This window comes from Emydura macquarii, unplaced genomic scaffold, assembly GCF_026122565.2.
Source record: "Emydura macquarii macquarii isolate MOO-44397 ecotype Brisbane River unplaced genomic scaffold, CSIRO-AGI_Emac_v2 contig_302, whole genome shotgun sequence".
Lineage (NCBI taxonomy): Eukaryota > Metazoa > Chordata > Testudines > Chelidae > Emydura > Emydura macquarii.
The window spans coordinates 1,507,993-1,525,571 of record NW_027130439.1 but is presented as its reverse complement, the minus strand read 5'-3'; the positions used below and the strand labels follow the sequence as shown (position 1 = coordinate 1,525,571).

The 17,579-nt window shown below is 39.7% G+C and overlaps 1 protein-coding gene across 3 annotated transcripts; it reads right to left on the bottom strand.

Moving 5' to 3' along the window:
• Positions 1 to 3,526: 3,526 nt before the first annotated feature.
• TRMT10A (tRNA methyltransferase 10A) lies at positions 3,527 to 17,279 on the bottom strand. Of its 3 annotated transcripts, none has more exons than XM_067553832.1 (8): positions 16,944 to 17,279; positions 14,050 to 14,350; positions 13,756 to 13,918; positions 11,755 to 11,826; positions 11,193 to 11,267; positions 9,421 to 9,570; positions 8,196 to 8,301; positions 3,527 to 5,218 (listed from the first exon to the last, which is right to left on the bottom strand). In XM_067553832.1, exons 2-8 carry the CDS (start codon positions 14,247 to 14,249, stop codon positions 5,049 to 5,051), a joined length of 936 nt encoding a protein of 311 aa, XP_067409933.1. In that variant the 5' UTR covers positions 14,250 to 14,350; positions 16,944 to 17,279; the 3' UTR covers positions 3,527 to 5,048. The 3 variants fall into 3 exon arrangements, with proteins under 3 accessions (XP_067409933.1, XP_067409937.1, XP_067409939.1); XM_067553836.1 differs by having other exon boundaries at positions 16,948 to 17,279; XM_067553838.1 differs by lacking the exon at positions 16,944 to 17,279 and having other exon boundaries at positions 13,756 to 13,914; positions 14,050 to 14,215.
• Between the last annotated feature and the right edge of the window lie 300 nt (positions 17,280 to 17,579).

Genomic DNA, 17,579 nt, shown 5'->3' with positions numbered 1-17,579 from the left:
CTGCAAGACTCTTAATGCAGGCTTTTCATCTTTAAGGAAACCTAGATTTTGCAATTAGCTTGGAACATCAAGTGAAGAGAATATCCACTGATGTTATGCTTGCTAGTCTCTCTGAAATGATGCACCATATAGCCACTGAGCAGTATTCTATTACACCTTGATTACAACTAGCTGTGCGTGGAGTGTAACCCATAGAACTAATCCTTTTCTCTGCATTCTAGAGATTAGGTCACATGATACTGTGAGGGAGCATAGTAAACTGAACCAAGCAACAACTATCTAGATCAATTCCTCTCACATTAGCTGAGAAGTGTCATGTGTTTTAGCCTTGGGGGTGGGGGCAAAGTGAGGGAAAAGGGTGGATAAAAAAACCTCAACATAACCAACTAAATAAACCCCAGATCAAATTGTGGCAAGCACAGACTGTCTAAAACTGGAACTATCTATTGAAGCCTTACCTTAACCCACGCTTTTGGGTATGTTTGGATAAGATAGGTCACACCTCTGCTTTTAGTTTTGCAAAAAACAAACCTCAATCAACAAAGTTTTGCAAAATGAAATTAAAAAAGTGACCCCTACTTTTGGCCATCTCCAGTTTATAGTTCCACAGTAAGATTACTCAGCTATGCCTGAGGACATGATTCTTTATGAAGTGTGGCAATCTTGGAAAAATTTACAAGTGTTGTGCCATGCCATTCCAGGGAAATTTAAATCTCAGAACTAACAATATTTAGAATTCTCTTCTGCAAGTTGTTCTCATCTTGACCCAAAATCATTTTTATCCATTATGGTAGAATTGTGCCCATTCACACTTGTCAGAACAAAAAAAAGAGTGTATTAAGAACTAAGCAGCAACCTGAGTTCTATGTTCCTGTGTCGACATATTGTCAGCACGTCAAGGCCTGTTAGTTCACTAAAAGATCTAGACCAGTGGTTCTCAAACTTTGGTCTGCGGCCCGCTGGTTAACAAAACAATTGAGAGCTGAATGGTCACGTGACGCTATCATTCCTTGTTTGCACACGCTAAGTCATACTGAACAGGAATAATTTAAAATATTTTAAATTAATACTAATTTTCCATGAAAGTGATTGCTATTGTTGCTCCAGGAGCATTATTCTGTAGTGAATGGGAGGGCAGGTGTCTCGAATGGGACAGTTGACCCTTACAACTCACTAATATTAAGATGCAGTACATACCATGAAAAGGTTTTAGGAACCCACAACAGGGCAAGTTAAGGATGCAGGGAAAACAATTGAAATCTCTTGATGGAGTTGATATCTTATTTCATTACTTACCTTTGTATGTTTAAAGTAAATGATACAAAGTCAGTTTGAAGAACAGTAGTACAAGCCCAATCGGAGTACAAAAGTCATTACTGAACAAACAAATGATGGCAACAATGCTAATGTGTCCTTTCAACAGCATGCTTAACTTTCCTCTGAAGCTGCTTGTGGTCCTGGTAGGTTATTGAGCAAATGCATTAGAGCAGGAAGTGTGTTGGTTTACAAAAACAATTACAATCTACAACATTTTCTAAGGTTTTTTTCCATCACTGTCTGTAAATTACTGCATTTGCACAAATACACAAAGCTAGTTTCTCCCCATTCCTTCTCACTGAAGATAAGTTGCAAGATATGAACACTCACATATTTGGCATAAGTACTTCAATAAATATATTTAACAGGTCAAATAGTCCTTTAACACATAGAAGCTTTGGTGACAAGTCACTATACAACTCAATCTAATTTTTGACTGCTCTTAATAAAAAAGCTGCGTGATGAAATTTTCCTAAGCTAAAGAAAGTGTGCATATCCTCCACTTCCCCCTTTCCCTCCATGCCCTTGAGCACCTGCTTTTTTAGTTACTTGGCTTCCCTACAAAAAGACAGTATATAGCAATGATGGAGACTCCCATAAAACTATTCTTGAGAGATAGTCACAGCTCATCGGACTATAATAAAATGAAATGGCCCATCTTCAAACTATCACTGTCCCGGACACTAACAGCTGAGTCTGCAGTCTTCAGGATCCTGTCTGCTGTGATTGAAAAGGCTCAGATATTACATTAGTTTAAAAACACTCATACATTACGTCAACCATATTTAAACACTTCATGAAGTGCTCGGGTTGCAATCTAACATTCCTCAGGGTATTTATACTCCATTGCTCTTGGGAGCTATTCCCATGTTATTGCAGATTTGGCTCATTTATTAAAAGTACAATCTTTGCAATGCACAATAAACACAAATAGCTATGAGTTATATACCTTTTACTGTCCTTACTAAATAGAGAACTCTTCAAGAGCTGCACTCTTCATAAAAAGAAGTGAGCAGAGCTCTGCTGGAAGTGTAGCAAGCAGTTCAAAGTAATTTCAATAAGCAGTTAGGAGGGAAGCAGATAAAAGAGTAACAAGTAAGAAAGAATAATGTTGAAAACTATTGAGTTGACTATAAACAGAGAATTAAAGTTACACTTGATGTCAAAATGAATGTGGGAGATAGTGTCCTGTGATATATAGCACTTAAAATATCTGGAGAAGAAAAAAAAAAGAAAATTACCTTTTGCCACCCTTTGATATTGCCTCTGAGAGGCATCAGGATTGCACAACTCAATTAATGTTACTTATGATTTAACATCAACAATACACTCAGCCTTGGAAAAGAAGCAAAACAAAGATATTGCTGCGCCACAGTGCACGTACTTTAAGATCTTGACAAAGGAGAAGATTTCATGTACTGGGAGACAGAGGAAGGAGTCAAGTTACACCACTCATGTATGGACCTTGCCTTACAACAACTGCCAACTGAGCTGAAAAATTATGTCGCTTGTCTTAAAAAGTGCAAATGTAAGTTAGTGAAAAGTTTTAAGTGAGTCACATCCCCACTCCAAATGAGTCACTTTGCTTGCGACAGAAGTACATTTCATTCCATGTTGCTCTATTTGATTGATCATGAGTTTGCTGCTTGCAAAGGACTGATATTTACATTATGCAACCTCATTATTTAAAAAATGGTAATGACAAGCACTTTATAAACACAGTCAAATCACTACATTTGAAACAGCAAGACATGATGGTATGTTAGTGCAAATAAAACGAGACAACCAAAAAATTGGAGGCAGAAGCCAAATGAGATAGTGGCTAACAAACACTAAAGAGGAAAACTTAAGAAAAATTGTTTTAAACTGTGTTATATGTTAAAACAGAGACATGAAGATAATTTTCTGCAGAGGACTTCAAAATTATGTTTTTAAGTGTTCACTTTAGAGCTTATTTGGGTTAAAAAACTGAATTCTTGTTTAATATGTAACAGATCAGTGAAAAGATGAAAATATTTTCTGTTGTAAAAAACGAACAACTTCCACCATACAAAAAAATAGTTCTGATCAATACAACAATGCAGCAGAACTACTTTTCAGAGTTGTGGAATTAATTCCACATGAATAAATTGCAGCATTTAGTTTTAATGTGCTCAAGTCTGAGAAGAAAACAAGACACGTGTTAGAATTAGAGAACCTTACTGAAACGTCAGATGCTTAGATTAGATTTAATGAATACTACATGCAGCAGTATGCCTTATCTCAACTGTAAAACGCACACTTTGCACCTTTGTGTTTTACACATTTGTTTATTAACAGAGGAGACTGGTGCTGGCAAGTGATTTGCTTTGTTTATGCTGTACATTTCTTTGGCTCTTCAAATTAAACAAAACAATGTTTTTGTCCAAATGTTTCTTCAGGTTCAGAGACAAAATTTAACATATTTCTTTCTGGCATATCTACGCAATACACCCACCACAGTATTTCAGTTGAGCAACAAACTGTTGTCCATGACCTATGGCAGATGAATCTTCACCATAGTTTATCAGATGGCTGCCAAATGAGCTCTAGAAATTTATTTATATTTTTAAAAAAGCATTAAAATGACCATACTCAACATGTCAAATCATAATTTGTTTGTTGCTAACCCTGTAAAACTATAGGCCACACGTACATCTACACTTACTCAGTTCAACTCCCAGTCTGAAAGTGGTAACAGTGGAGGAAGGACTGAATCTGGATACAGAGCCAGTCACATCTATATCACCTGATCAAAACCAGTCCAGGTCACAAGCAACCACAAGTTGCTATCATCCTAATGCTCTTTGGCAGTCTATTGATGACTTAAGTCTTGCTCTCAGTAGACACTTCTCCACATCCCAAAAGCCCCACTACAACTGGTTCCCTTCTGGGTAGTACCTGCAGAAAGGCATGGGAGAATGGCCTCACAGGAGGCCTGCAGGGCTGTCTTTTTGGCTCTCTTCAGTACTGAAAGGGCTAGTTGAAAAATTAAGTTAGAACAGAGAGCTTCAGTTCCAGGGGCCAGAAGAGTAACTTTTTTGAAGCAGAAATACTCATAACCCTGCCAGGGAAGTAGGATACTCAATCTATAGACAGGTCTGCTGTGACAGAAAAAATTAACTGACTGGCTCAAAGGAGAGTTCATGGCTTCCAATGTTGTTTTCAGAGACTATAACATCATGTTTTGCTCAGGAAAAAACTCATTAACGGTAAGTGGTTATACACATTTTGCAACAGGCAATGCTGGAAGGGGCTTTCAGATTCATTAAACCCTTGACATTCATCGCTTTTAAGAAAGAATATAGGGTAAGATGGGTAGGAAAGAATAATATAATATCAAGGATGAATACGCAAAACAGGGATAGTTCTGAACATATTAACTATTACCTACCAACACAAGCTTCAGGAAAATAATATAAAACCGTTCTGCATGTATCAAATAAAATATTTAAAAAGGAAAATAAATATTCGCTTCCATAACAAAATAAGTTCTGCATTTGTCATTAATTTAAATTTATAAAAAGCTTAAAAAAAAATATTTTCAAGGTAAAAATAACATTCATCTTTACCACTCCTGTCCAATAATGGTGCTATGCGTAGCCATTTGAACAATAAAATGCTCAGTTCTCAGGAGGTTTCATCTAAGTCATGTCTCATTTCTATCCCTTGTGCTGCATACGCTTTTCATTCCTGCCCGCTTCCACAGTAGCCTAGTCGCTGTCCGAGTTATCATCTTCATCAGCTTCTTTTTCATGCAGCTCACATTTGGAGGAGTCGTTGGCTTCGCCCAGAGGACTGGCCCCTTTCCGCTGTGGCAAGACACTGAAAAATGCTTCCTTCCAGTCTCTCTTCTCCAGGTAACAGAGGATTATCTCAAACACTGCAACCAAGAGAGATCACCAGCTCTTCAATAGTGATGTAACTGAATTTTTGACAGGAACAGAGACTAATTCTTAGGTTTTTAAATGTGTGTGTTTTAAGTCAGCTATTGCAAGGACCTCCCTCTTCCTCCAACGCCGCAAAATAAATAAAGCCCCTCTGGATTAAACAGAAAATGCAGTGCTGCTGCAGCAGTCATAGTTCTTAAATAAGCTTTCCCTTGGCCCCCCAAAATAAGTATGCTTTGAAAATTATTTAGAACAGCCTTACAAAATCATGGAAATACACTCAACCCAAGCACAAAATGTACTTGCTTCCTTGTACTATGCTAAAGAATGGTGAAGAAAAGATAATTACCGAAACAACCCCCCGCATCCTCTCTTCCTCCCACCCACCACACTCTGACACTAGTCAAATGGGAACACGACAGTTTTGCCGTACTGATTTAGTTGTGTGTCTGTGTTTTAAAATAAAAGCACAAGTTAATGTAGATCCTAAATTTGACCTGCTTTGTTATAATATTTTGTAATTACTCCATGCGTAATATGCTTAATCTTCTTAGTGTTTTACAAGCAGTTAAATCCTCACAATGATCCTGCAAACAAATAAGTAAATATCTACATTTTACTGATGGGGAAATGGAGGAAAGTTGCTTAACGTTTCTGTCAACGCTGAAGAGGGACTCAGTGGCCAAGCCAGCAGTTCCCAGCTCACAGTCCTATATTGAGGCCACTCTCCCTATCAGCAGCCAGAACTAGAGAGAATGCTTTAGTTCAGAAATGGAGGGAAATTTAAAACAACATTTTCCAACAAAGTACTAGTCTTAGGATATTGGGTTTAACTGAAGGTAACAAAGTTACTTATCCATATAGTCATCTCTTGGCTATGCTTGATATGGCATTTTAGATATGGTATTTAGTATTTTATTTTACAATTAAGATCCCATTAGATAAGAATCTCTTTACTCCTAAGCCAAGTAAATGCAATTCAGATGTTTAAGACATTGAATTGGGCATGGAAAGCTAGAAGAAGCTAAAAATCCTCCATGAGATCTAATTATACCCCAAATCTAAATTTAACAATATTCTTGTCTATCTTCCACCACTAGGGGATGCTATTTAATAAAATTCTTGGGAGAATGACAACCCTAGGTAAAAAGTTTATATTATGGACCTATCCCTCCTCTGTCTGAGACAGTAGCAAGAGCGCCCAGCCTGTCTGGTCACCTTATCTGTTTGACACTAATACTGTACCTTTCCATTTCAAATTTTGTAGAACCAATCAGATGTTTCACTGTGCAATTGCACATAGAGAAATAAGAGCAAATATATATTTATGGTAAAAAAAGTTACATGAAAATATCCCTTACATTATATATACACATATATAATATAATATAATGGGGGATGGCCCTATTCTGCCATCCTTATTCATGTCAAGTATTTGCATGCAAGTATTTCTATTGAAACTGGGCCATATAATATTAAGGTTACAGAATGTACAAGGGATTGAGTTAAATGTTAAAGGCTCCCTACATTTTGAATTTCCCGTCTTTTGTACCTAAAATCCTCAACAAGGATGTTGCATTCACATGAGATTTTAATGAAAGTACTTTACGTATTTAGTGCTTTTCAATTATTGTTCTCAAAATGCTTTACAATGACAGATAAACATTTTAAAAAAAACATTTTACAGATAGGTACAATGAGTCAGAGAGGATAAATGACTTGCCCAAAAGCACACAGTGAATCAGCAGTAGAGGCAGGAACAGAACTGTGATCTCACTCAAAGCCTAGAAGATAGCTCCCAAAAATGATACTAGAGGTCAGTATACGACCGTTGCAGGGAAAGCTACTAAAATAGCCCCAGCCAATATTCTGCTGTTATAAATGAATAATATGTGAAACCTTGTTCTTCACCTTGTGACATAATATTTAAAGCTACAGCTGTGTGTGTGTGTGAAATGCTTCCAATACATGGGTAATACTTAAGCTTAATCATCAACTAGGGACTTGAGATTCAAAGTTAAAGCTGACTCTCTGCTAAATTTCTGATGTGCATCAACTTGCAATTCTGAGACTGGATGAATATGCCATTGCACACATCATCAACATTTGATAATATTTAAGAGAATAAATATTTTTATCAGCAAGAAAAAGGTCAGAACATAAACAATAAAAACAAACTTGGACATTTTCGATAAAATAAGACAAGACAGAATAAATTCAAATGGTGCAAAATAAAGATTCATAAAATAGTAAAACCAAATTCAAACAAGGAAGTGTTGAGCAGAAACCATGTTACATATGCTTATATTTAAATCTAACTAATCACTGAAAAATGCCAGGTGTCAAAACTGAAAGACTAAGGGCTTGGGAAAAAAAAAAGGGATTGGATACAGTGTGGCTGTATGCCTCAACCTATCAAACTCCAAAAACCAAGTAAACATATTTTAGTTTCTTGCTGAATGCCATCACATAATAATCGGAGAGAGAAAACTGAACATCGCTACTAGCAAGTTGAATAAATTGCGCAACTACCCACCATGTAACCAATGCACACCAAAACTGTGAAAGCAGGGCTAGTTTTTCATCTTTTGCATTTATCTTTTAAAGGGAATGGAAACATGAAGGTAAATCCCAACATTCTGATCCTTTGATCATTTTCAAGGAGTGCTAGGAGTTTAACTACCATGAGTAGGATTTTCAAGAGTGCCATGTTTTCCATAGAACAATTCAATGGGACTTAAGATCCTAAATCACTTAGGCACAACTGGAAAAACATCTCACTTTTATACTGTATCATACAAAAAAAAAAAAGGCAGCACCCAGCCACTCTTAAAATAAAAGACCCTAAAAGATACTGAAATAATAATTAGGTCTTCATGCTCTGATGTACTTATAAGGATTCATGGTAATTTGATATTCCTGACACATTATGCAACATTTTCGTTTTTATTTTACAAACGCATGACTTACCATGATTAACTGCCAATACTTTCCGGCTGTTCATTTTCACAAAATTTCCAAGAGGAAGTTGTGCATGTCCTATTCCTTGTTCTAGTGCTTTTTTGTAAGTAATCCCCTGCAGCCAAGACACACCCCCCAAAAAAAGTTAACTCAAAATCACGATTTCTGATCAGACTGTTCAATACAATGAGCTTTCTACCACTGTGAAAGAAAGACAAAAGGAATAAGATAACTACTGTTTTCAGGCAGGGGATTTGCAAGCAGTTTCATACTGTTGCAACTCAAGACAAAGTGCAACTAACTCTGTTTTAAGGTAGTTCTTGTGTTGAACACAGTAAGAATTAATTCAAATCACTCAGATTTATATCTTGTTTAGAAAACATTCAAACTCAAATTTACCTGCACTGTTTTTTGTTTTAAAGAAGCTACAGGGTAGTTTTGTGGTTTTTTGTTTTTTTTTTAATTCTAGTACTATTTTAATGCTTATGAAACAGTGAGAAATTGATACTACAGTGACTACGTTGTGCAGGCAAACAGAGCCCCCATTTAGCTCTCAGTCTTTGACAGTGGTTCAACCTACTTTGTAGAGAAGAATCATTTGCCAAGTCACAAAATGTATCCTCTTATTTTTTTAATGACAGATGAACAATTATTAAATAGGTCAAAGGGAAGTAGTTCGGTACACTATCCAAAGGAAAGCATTTTGGATAGTGCTCTAACCTCCCAGTAGTATTCTCACTGACATGCCAATTGCACAGAGTACAATGTCATGTCCAGGCGTGGAACTAGAACCCAGACACAAATGTGTTACTTGATTAGGCCATACTGACAAACCAAGTTATAAAAGGAAGATGTCCAAGATCCATTGTGTGTACAGTCATGACAATTCTGTGTACACAAGCAAGTGCATAACTGCATACACAGAGACCAAAGACTTCTTTCAGAAAATCCGGCCTTCAGTGGGCATAACAGAGGATCAAATCTATAGTGATCCATGCTTACATTTAAAATAAAAGATAAAATCAAAGTATATATTTAGAAAAAAAAAAATAAGCAAAAGGTCACTATGTATAACCACCTCCAGAACAACTTTTTGGTTTTTCAGAATTTTACTGCATAAAATCCACCAATATGCTAAAGAAGTATCCATTTTTGCTGATTTGCAGGTGTAATAAGTAATAACATTGAATTAGATGCTGGAAGAGCAGCTTTAAAGAACATAGTATCCATCTACCTTGTGGTGATTGTGATCCACCAGACCTCCAATCACATAGGCTTTAGTCTCATCTAGTTCATTCAGCACATCCGGTGAGTCTGATGTAAGATACACAAGGTCTTCCTTCTTCATTAGCTCATTATAATGCTCTGATGTAATATGGATATCCTTTGAAATACAAAGAAGTTCAAAGGTTACACACGCTATTGAATAATGCTTGGCCAGGCTAAGCAGCAGTAGGATAGCACTTGCAGAAGTACAAATAGAGCAGTTTGCCCATGCTGGCTGGCCATCCCATGCCACGTAGTTTTGTCCAATATCCCCATAAGCAGTGTACTGCTTGCTAGGTACCTATCCCACAGTTCCCAGCACAACTCTCTGAAGCAGTGGCTTGTGAAAAATTTAAGGTCCTCTGCAATTCCACTGGACTCTCAGAAGAAGAGGCCAAGCTCTTAGAGACTTTCCACGGGGAGTCACCAAGTCACTTTCAAGACCTTTTATCAAAAAGGAAGCTAGACCACATGCTCAGCTCTTGCTCCTTGCTTGCTGCAGCTTTTAAAAAGCAGTCACGAGGATCTGCGTGATGAACTGCTCTGTAATTTATTAATTCAGTTTGTTGACCAAGTTATTGTATGAATATATTGGTTAAGTTTAAAAGGTGCTGTAAAAAAAAAAAACAAGCAGGAAGGAAAGAATGGCTCAAGATATGCCTCTTTTCCGCAAACACTTGCGGGTTGGTAAGAGAAAATGCCAGAATTGGAAAAAGACCACGCACAGAACTATCATGGGGTTTAAAAATGATCACTCTCAAGAGAAGGAGTAGTTGTGTGGGGGAACCAGACCCGACAGACACCCACTGGGGATATCTGATGAAGTTAGGTCTACTTGGTTTGTCATCTGGGGATGGTGAGCCTCTAGGTAAGAGAGACATACATGTAGACCATATATTTTAAAACTCTTTTTTCCTCAAAGATTTGTTCCTCCTGTTAAAAAACAAATGATGCTTTTCTTTTAAGAAGGCTGTCTGGTCACTGTATACCGCTTCCTAAACAGAAGAACCACAGATGCCAGAACTCAGTTGGAACTGCCAGGTAAATATGGTTGGAACATAGTTTACTGTAGCCCAGGGCCCAGTCTAAAAGTGGGAGAATTGTGCAGGGTTAAGTAAGTAAAGGCAAGGCCCAAGGCCTGTGGGTGTGCAATCAGAGAGACCAGAAAGGGGACAGAAGTGCAGCTAGCCCTGTAATCACGATACCTTGACGTACAGAACCTTACATTCTTTGATCTTTTCATGACACCACTTGCCATTCCAAGACATATCCATCAAAACTAGTCACTCAATGACCAAGTGATCTCATCTGACTAGATGGTCACCAGTGCCCAGATGCTGACTGCAGCACACCGATATGAAAGCCTCTTCCAAGACTTGCTAGCAGCTGATGGAAAATTAAAAAAATTCTTGCCAAATATGACAATTACTGGGAAAACAGCAAACAAATGAGCTCCCTAACGTGTGCAATGCTTTTTAAAAACAAAACAAAGTGGCTGCTGGCACTTTTCAACTGGAGTACAGAAAGTAAACCAGACAAGCTACCTAGCAATGACTAGTGCTCCATGAATGGTGTTTTCACTATAGGGACTATTAAACCAATGACTTTGATGTCTTGATAAAATATAGTACACGGAAAAGATACAAGTCAAAATAACTAGCAATTTTTAAAATGAAAATTAAGATTGTATTTTCCTGGGAAATTTCTGAGTCACAGAATTGCTTAACTAGCCATCATTACCTTCCAGTTGACCCATCCTTTGTCATTTTCATTCATGTTGTTCTTCAATTGGCCTCCATGGCTGGTCAAGTAAAACTTGAAACAAAGGGAAAAAAATGTATAATATCCAAATTCAAGATGCTGATCTGTCTCCACAACATGCTTTCTCATCAGACAAGCCTTTTTTCTGAAGTGTTAAACTCACTTTCATTATATTCTAGATAAATCTAGCACTAATAACATTTTTGAATGGTCAGTTACAAGGGTTAAGGACTAAGCATTTTTTGCCTTATGTGCTGCAGAAAGAAAAGAGGACATGAAAATGGTATTTTGGAAGACACGCTAGCATCTGGCAGTCTTTATATTGATACTCATGTCTTTTCATCTATGGAGGCATTTTTACAGTGCTCACTATCGGAAAGGTAGTGTTAGTGTTCCTTTAATACAGGAATGAGAAATATGATCAAATTAAGTTATTTTTTCTTTTTACTAATACTATACCCTCTTTTGGGCAAAGACTCCCTTTTCTACATGCTCTGTATGTCCAGTGCTCAACAAATACAGAGAGTTTGTTGTAACATACCTGTACAGGATGTAATGCTTTACGGTTTTCTGCATAACATCTCTGAATTTGCTTGTGAAGCTTCTTGACATCCTGTATACAACAGAATTTGTTTTTATACAGTCCTTCAGAAAGATCATCACAAAATGCTTTACCAAGAGTCAGTCAGAAGCTAGAGAGAGAAAAAGGAAGCTTTTAACCAGCAAAATAGATTCCTGAGTGGGAGAGCATCAGACCCTTCGAGGGAAAAGGAGAATGAGCAGCTGTAAGGGAATTATGTACACACACAAATACATGCATCTTTCACAGGTCACATATTTAACCACTATTATGCAAACTGTGACTCAATTCACATTGCTCTAAGTAATTATAAGTCAACAAGTGACTGAATAATACACCATCTACAACTCAATTGTAATGCGTGTAACTATTTCCAGGAATAGAATAGACTCCTTTATCATCATGCACATTTTAACTATAAACACCTTTTCCCACCCACACAAAACGCCCCATGTTAATTATACGAATATTTTTAATTTCAAACAAATCATGGTTATAAAGTTCACCAATACAGTGTTTTTATTTTGGTTACATAAAAACAACATTTAAACTATCAAGCAAGGGACAAACAAAAAACACACAAACCACAACAGCCTCCCTCTAACCAACTGTACGATCAGACAATCCCTTAAATCTCTAGCCCCTCCACCTATAATCCTTCAGCCTCCCTAAATACCTGAGAAAACACATTAAATTTGGGCTCTGATACACCACGGAGGGAAGTGCAATCGAGAGTCAAGGAAACTTTATGGAAAATGCCCTGTCAGCAGCTCCCTCTCATGTATCTCAAAGGAGCATCTCTGCTCTCAATTGTGACAGTATGGCATAAAGAAGTACCTCGGGAACTGGGTCCCAAACCATTTAGGACTTTAAATAGATTAAGACAACCACTTTGAACTCTACCCGTAACTTACTAGACAATAGTGTCACTGAGTACTAGTGTTATATGCTCCCTGTGTTACACTCTAGCTGTCAGTGCATTCCACACTAGTTTGAATTTGAGTGTCTCAACATGCAGCCTCACACACAGTGTAATACAGTGGTCTAGTCTTGGGGCACTGCTCAGACTGCAAGTTCTTCATGGCACAGACCGTCTTTGTGGTCTGTATTTGTACAGCGCCAAGTACAATAGGGTCCTGGTTGATGGATTATGGCTCCTAAGTGTTATAGTAATATAAACAGCAAATACATAGATGAAGGTAGGAAGGCTTGCATCAAAAAGAAAAGGGCACACTCTTCTAGCCAGATGTAGGTGAAACAAATTGCCTTTTTGGCTACAGTTGCCAGAAGTATAGTTAAACTAAGACAGCACCTGGCTTACTAATGGTGGAAACACAACCTTGGAGTACGGAGGTTGCCCTTTCTAATTCTCCCTATTACATACCACTACACACCAAAATCACTGCAATCTTTTCTTTATTAACCAGAAGTCAGCCCATTCTCATCTATCCTGAGATTTCATAAAGACTCTAAATTACTTATTCTATTAGACCATTCAGCTCTGATGTGACTGAAACAGAGCTGAGTATCATCATAAAGCTGAACACGCTGTATGGTATGGGCTCTCACTAACTCTCCCAGGCGTCTCAAACATACCTGGAACAGAAAGGGAGGAGGGGGAGAAGAGGAAGGACCTCTGCAGTACCCCCAGCAGAGTGCTCTCGGAGCATGAGAGCGGCCCAAAACTTAACAGCTGATACCAGGGACAAGGTTCTATTTTCTATTCTGGGATCAAGTCAATGTACAAGAACAGTTCTCCAGAAAGATGAATGCTATTTTTGGCAAGTTTGTACAAAGGTAATCTTTTGAAATCTGACCAATTTAAGAAGCTAACATACAAGCTATTCCTCATAAACCAAGACAAACAGATTATTTCATTTGCCCATGAATTCTTCCACTCTCAGACCATGTCATATTAGTATCAGAGAATCCATTTGTTTCCAGTAGCAAAGTTTAATTTACCTTTAATACCATCAAGTTGTCAAAACTGCAGTCTATAATGAGGCGAAGTGTACTAGGAACAACATCCCTACGTATACGCTTCCTGGAGCTCCCTTCGTTGCTGGGCTCCAGCTGATGCTGACGCTCCAGTTTTCTTTTCTGGCGTTTCTCTTTTCGTTTCTGCCTAAAAAATTACAAGTTAAAAAATAAGCATTTGGTGTACAATTGGTTAGAAATTTGGTCACATACACCACTGTTAAAATTAAATACTGGATTGGAATCAGCACATAGGGAGATTCATAATTCAAATCACACCTGCGTACATCTCTTTGTTCTTCCCATTGTTTCTGCTTCATTAGCTTCTTCATTTGCCTCTTTGACATAACTCCAGCACTCTCTGCTTTGCCTGATCCTGGCTCCCCTCTCTTGACTTCATTGTCATTTGAGTTCACATTTTCTTCCACATCAGGAACCTCTGCGGGTGATGGATTTTCTGTTGGCATTTCTGATGACATTTGCTTTCTGATGGCTTTACTGACTCTTGTCTAAAGCAGCTTGAATTTGTAGAGTAGGCATTTCATAAAAAGCAAGTCTTTTTTTTCCCCCAAGGCTATTTCTGCAAGAAACGGAAGACTGAATAGTACAAAAATACCACAAGAGGTATCAGATGAATATCACTTTAAATATGAAAAAACAAACAAGAATTGTAGACAGGCTTTCTCAGTTCTAAACCTTGGTCTGTGCCTCTACAAGCAACTAATGCATAAGAGCAAGTAGTAACAAATATAACTGTAGTATTCAATACTTTTCTAAAATTTCAGCTCTCAGTGTGGTATGCCATCTGTACCTATTTAATGGCTTATTTTAAACCCTCCAGGGGACAGCCTATGCTGTGTTATGACTAGACTCATTTAAATTATGTGACCATCAGAGTCAAAATGAGTTCAAAATGATTCCCAAATGCATGTGCAGGAGAAAGAATATCAGGACAGAATTCTAAAAGCATGGCTCATATATTTGTTTTTATACAAAGTTCTTTGCTGTTTAGACAGCCTACTTACTGAAGGTTTCCCAAAGCTATCACTCTCAATGAACAGTTTTACCCTTTCATTTATTTTTAAATGTAGTTGCATATAATACTTAGTTGGAAGTCTCTCACCATTTTTTGCGGTTTTCCAATCACATTAACCTAATTTTTCTAAATGTTTTTCTCTTTCCTTGCCCTGTTGCTGTGTAAATGCTGCAGACAGAGGATTTGATCAACTGCATAGGGAAAATAGTGAAATTAACTACCAGGCACACACAGTACCCTCAAATGCACAAAGTAAAACAGAACAAATTAGAGAACATTTTTCTAAACTTTCGATTATAGTAATTTTAGAGGTTAATAATAAAAACAGAAACAGATGTGATGTTTTAGACGATACATAGCATCCCTTTAAAACCAATCTTTGTACCTCACAACTTTATGTTGTAGTGTCAACTATAAGTCAAAAAGCCTGCTCTTGGGGAAAAATGGGGCAAGCAGGGGGAGGAAGGGAATAACTCCTTATTTAGCAGAATGCTCTGGATACAAACTAACTTTATTTGCTCTAGTTATTGCCTCTCTTGTTCTTAAATGATTATTAGCAGTAAATATGCCCAATGGCCTGTGATGGGATGGGTTCTGAGTTACTACAGAGAATTCTTTCCTGGGTGTCTGGCTGGTGAGTCTTGCCCAAATACTCAGGGTTTAGCTGATAACCATATTTGAGTTCAGTAAGGAATTTTCCCCGAGGGCAGATTTGGCAGAGGCCCTGAAGGTTTTTCGCCTTCCTCTGCAGCACGGGGTACAGATCACTTGCTGGTGGATTCTTTGTACCTTGAAGTCTTTAAACCATGATTTGAGGACTTCAATAACTCAGTCATAGGTTGAGAGTCTATTACAGAAGGGGGTGGGTGAGGTTCTGTGGCCTGCATCATACAGGAGGTCAGAATAGATGATCATTATGGTCCCTTCTGACCTTAAAGTCTATGAGAACTATGACTGAAGGGTTATTTAGCATTAGTATAATTTGTACTAGTATCATTTTAGCCTTTGTTCAAATGCTGATTTGTAATTTTCTAAAGCAAGATGCTTTAGCAAAGCACAACATATTTGCAGAATCAGGGCATAGGGTTGGCAGAGAGGAAAAATATTTTTTTCTTCCCCTACAACTGCAATTGCAGAAAAACATGGAGATCAAAGTCTTTGTTTCATCAGATACCTAACATTACCTACATCTATTTCACAGGTATGGATCTTGAAATACAGACCTAAAAAATGGAGAAATCAAGCTGTATGATTCATCATTGTTCAATTGCTCCTCTGCGTTTGCTTATGCAACTGTTGTAATAACAGTATTTGATGTATTCTTTTGCAAAATAGTTGGGGAAATCTTGACTGTGAAAGACGATATTACATTTTTCCACATCTCCACAAAAAGTGATATTGTCAGTTTAAAAAATTGGCCTTAAAGGCAGTACATTTTCTTTCTAGAGCCGTACATTTGGATAACTTTTGAGGTCACAGAAAAAAGTCAGTTAACAGTACCTCCCTAACGTGTTAGAAAGCTTTAATATTCTCAAAACCTGCTACTTTAGATAAACACGTCTGTTTATAACACACAGAATGAAGTGCTGTTAAGGGATATAACAGACTTTCAGCTAGTGGGAGGCTGAATAACTGGGAGTCTAGCTGCTATTTCCCCCTTTATCTGTAGCTGCATTTATTTACCCACATCTCTCAACTATCCAGTGCAACTGGCCATTTCTGCTCTGGCGATAGCAAGCACTGGAAGAACAGTGATGCACGCCAGGAATGGGGCCCGCTGGGTGTTACAGGGGGTGTGTGTGCGGGTTTGCGGGGTGGGGGTAATTAAAAAGGGGGAGAGGGCGCCCCCAGCTGTTTCGGATTGAAGATTTAAGCGTACACACAGCTGCACACGGTGCTGGCGCAAGGAGCAGCTGAGCCCCAGGCCATGGGAGCGCGCGAGGGTAAAAAAGGCGCCACCGAGGTGAGCTCTTGCAACTCGACTGGGGGGGGGACACAGGCGCTGGCGGGAGCCTCAGGGTCCGGCTACGGAGAGCGCGCGCGCCCCGCCCCGGGGAGGCCCCTGCCTTGGCGCGCGGCCCAGGGGGCACCAGGACTCCCCAGTCCCCACCCCCCGGCCGGGTGCACCCGCACCTACCTACGCGCGGCTCCGGTCCCGGTGAGGGCGGCGCGCGACTGGAGGGGCGGCGCCGCTGGGGGGGGGCTCCCGTCCCGAGCCCGCCCCCACCGGCCGGCACTGCCGCCAAGCTTCCAAGATCCCCCCCGCCGCGAGCGGCAGCGACAGCAGCAACCCCTGCAGCCGGCTGCAGTAACCGGAAGCGCGTCACTCCGCCGTCTGACGTCACCGACTCGCGTCACAGCCTTCGGTGCTGGGATTGGGAGGGGGGGCTCGGTCGGGAGCATCCCACGCCCGGGCCGTGCTCGCTGCTGAATCAAAGGGGGCGGGGCGGACGCGTGGCCAGGCTGCCGCCCAACGGTCAGGAGGATCGGGGCAGCCAGTCCGCGCCGCCCTGCGCTGCCCCGCCCCGCCCCGCCCCGCCGAGCGATGGCCCGCCTCGCGCGCACGGGGTGCGGTGCGGTGCGGCCCCGCCCGGGCTATGCGGGGTGGTTACAGGGACAGGGACAGGGAGCGGAGTAGGTTGGCTTGTGCACGGCCCAGGGTGACTGGTTCTGCCCTGGCCTGTGTCTGCTTTGCCACAGGCGGCAGCCGGCCCACACCGGCCCAGTCCCGAGCGGAAACCAGCCGCCTCCTCCTCGCTCGCAGCGCAGCGCA

Excerpts from the sequence above, each read along its gene's own strand:
- TRMT10A (XM_067553832.1), bottom strand. The coding sequence starts at position 14,249 with ATGTCATCAGAAATGCCAACAGAAAATCCATCACCCGCAGAGGTTCCT. Across the intron at positions 13,919-14,049 it reads GAACAAAGAGATGTACGCAG|GCAGAAACGAAAAGAGAAAC; the intron begins GTGTGATTTGAA and ends GTAATTTTTTAG. Across the intron at positions 8,302-9,420 it reads TGGATCACAATCACCACAAG|GGGATTACTTACAAAAAAGC; the intron begins GTAGATGGATAC and ends TCTTGGCTGCAG.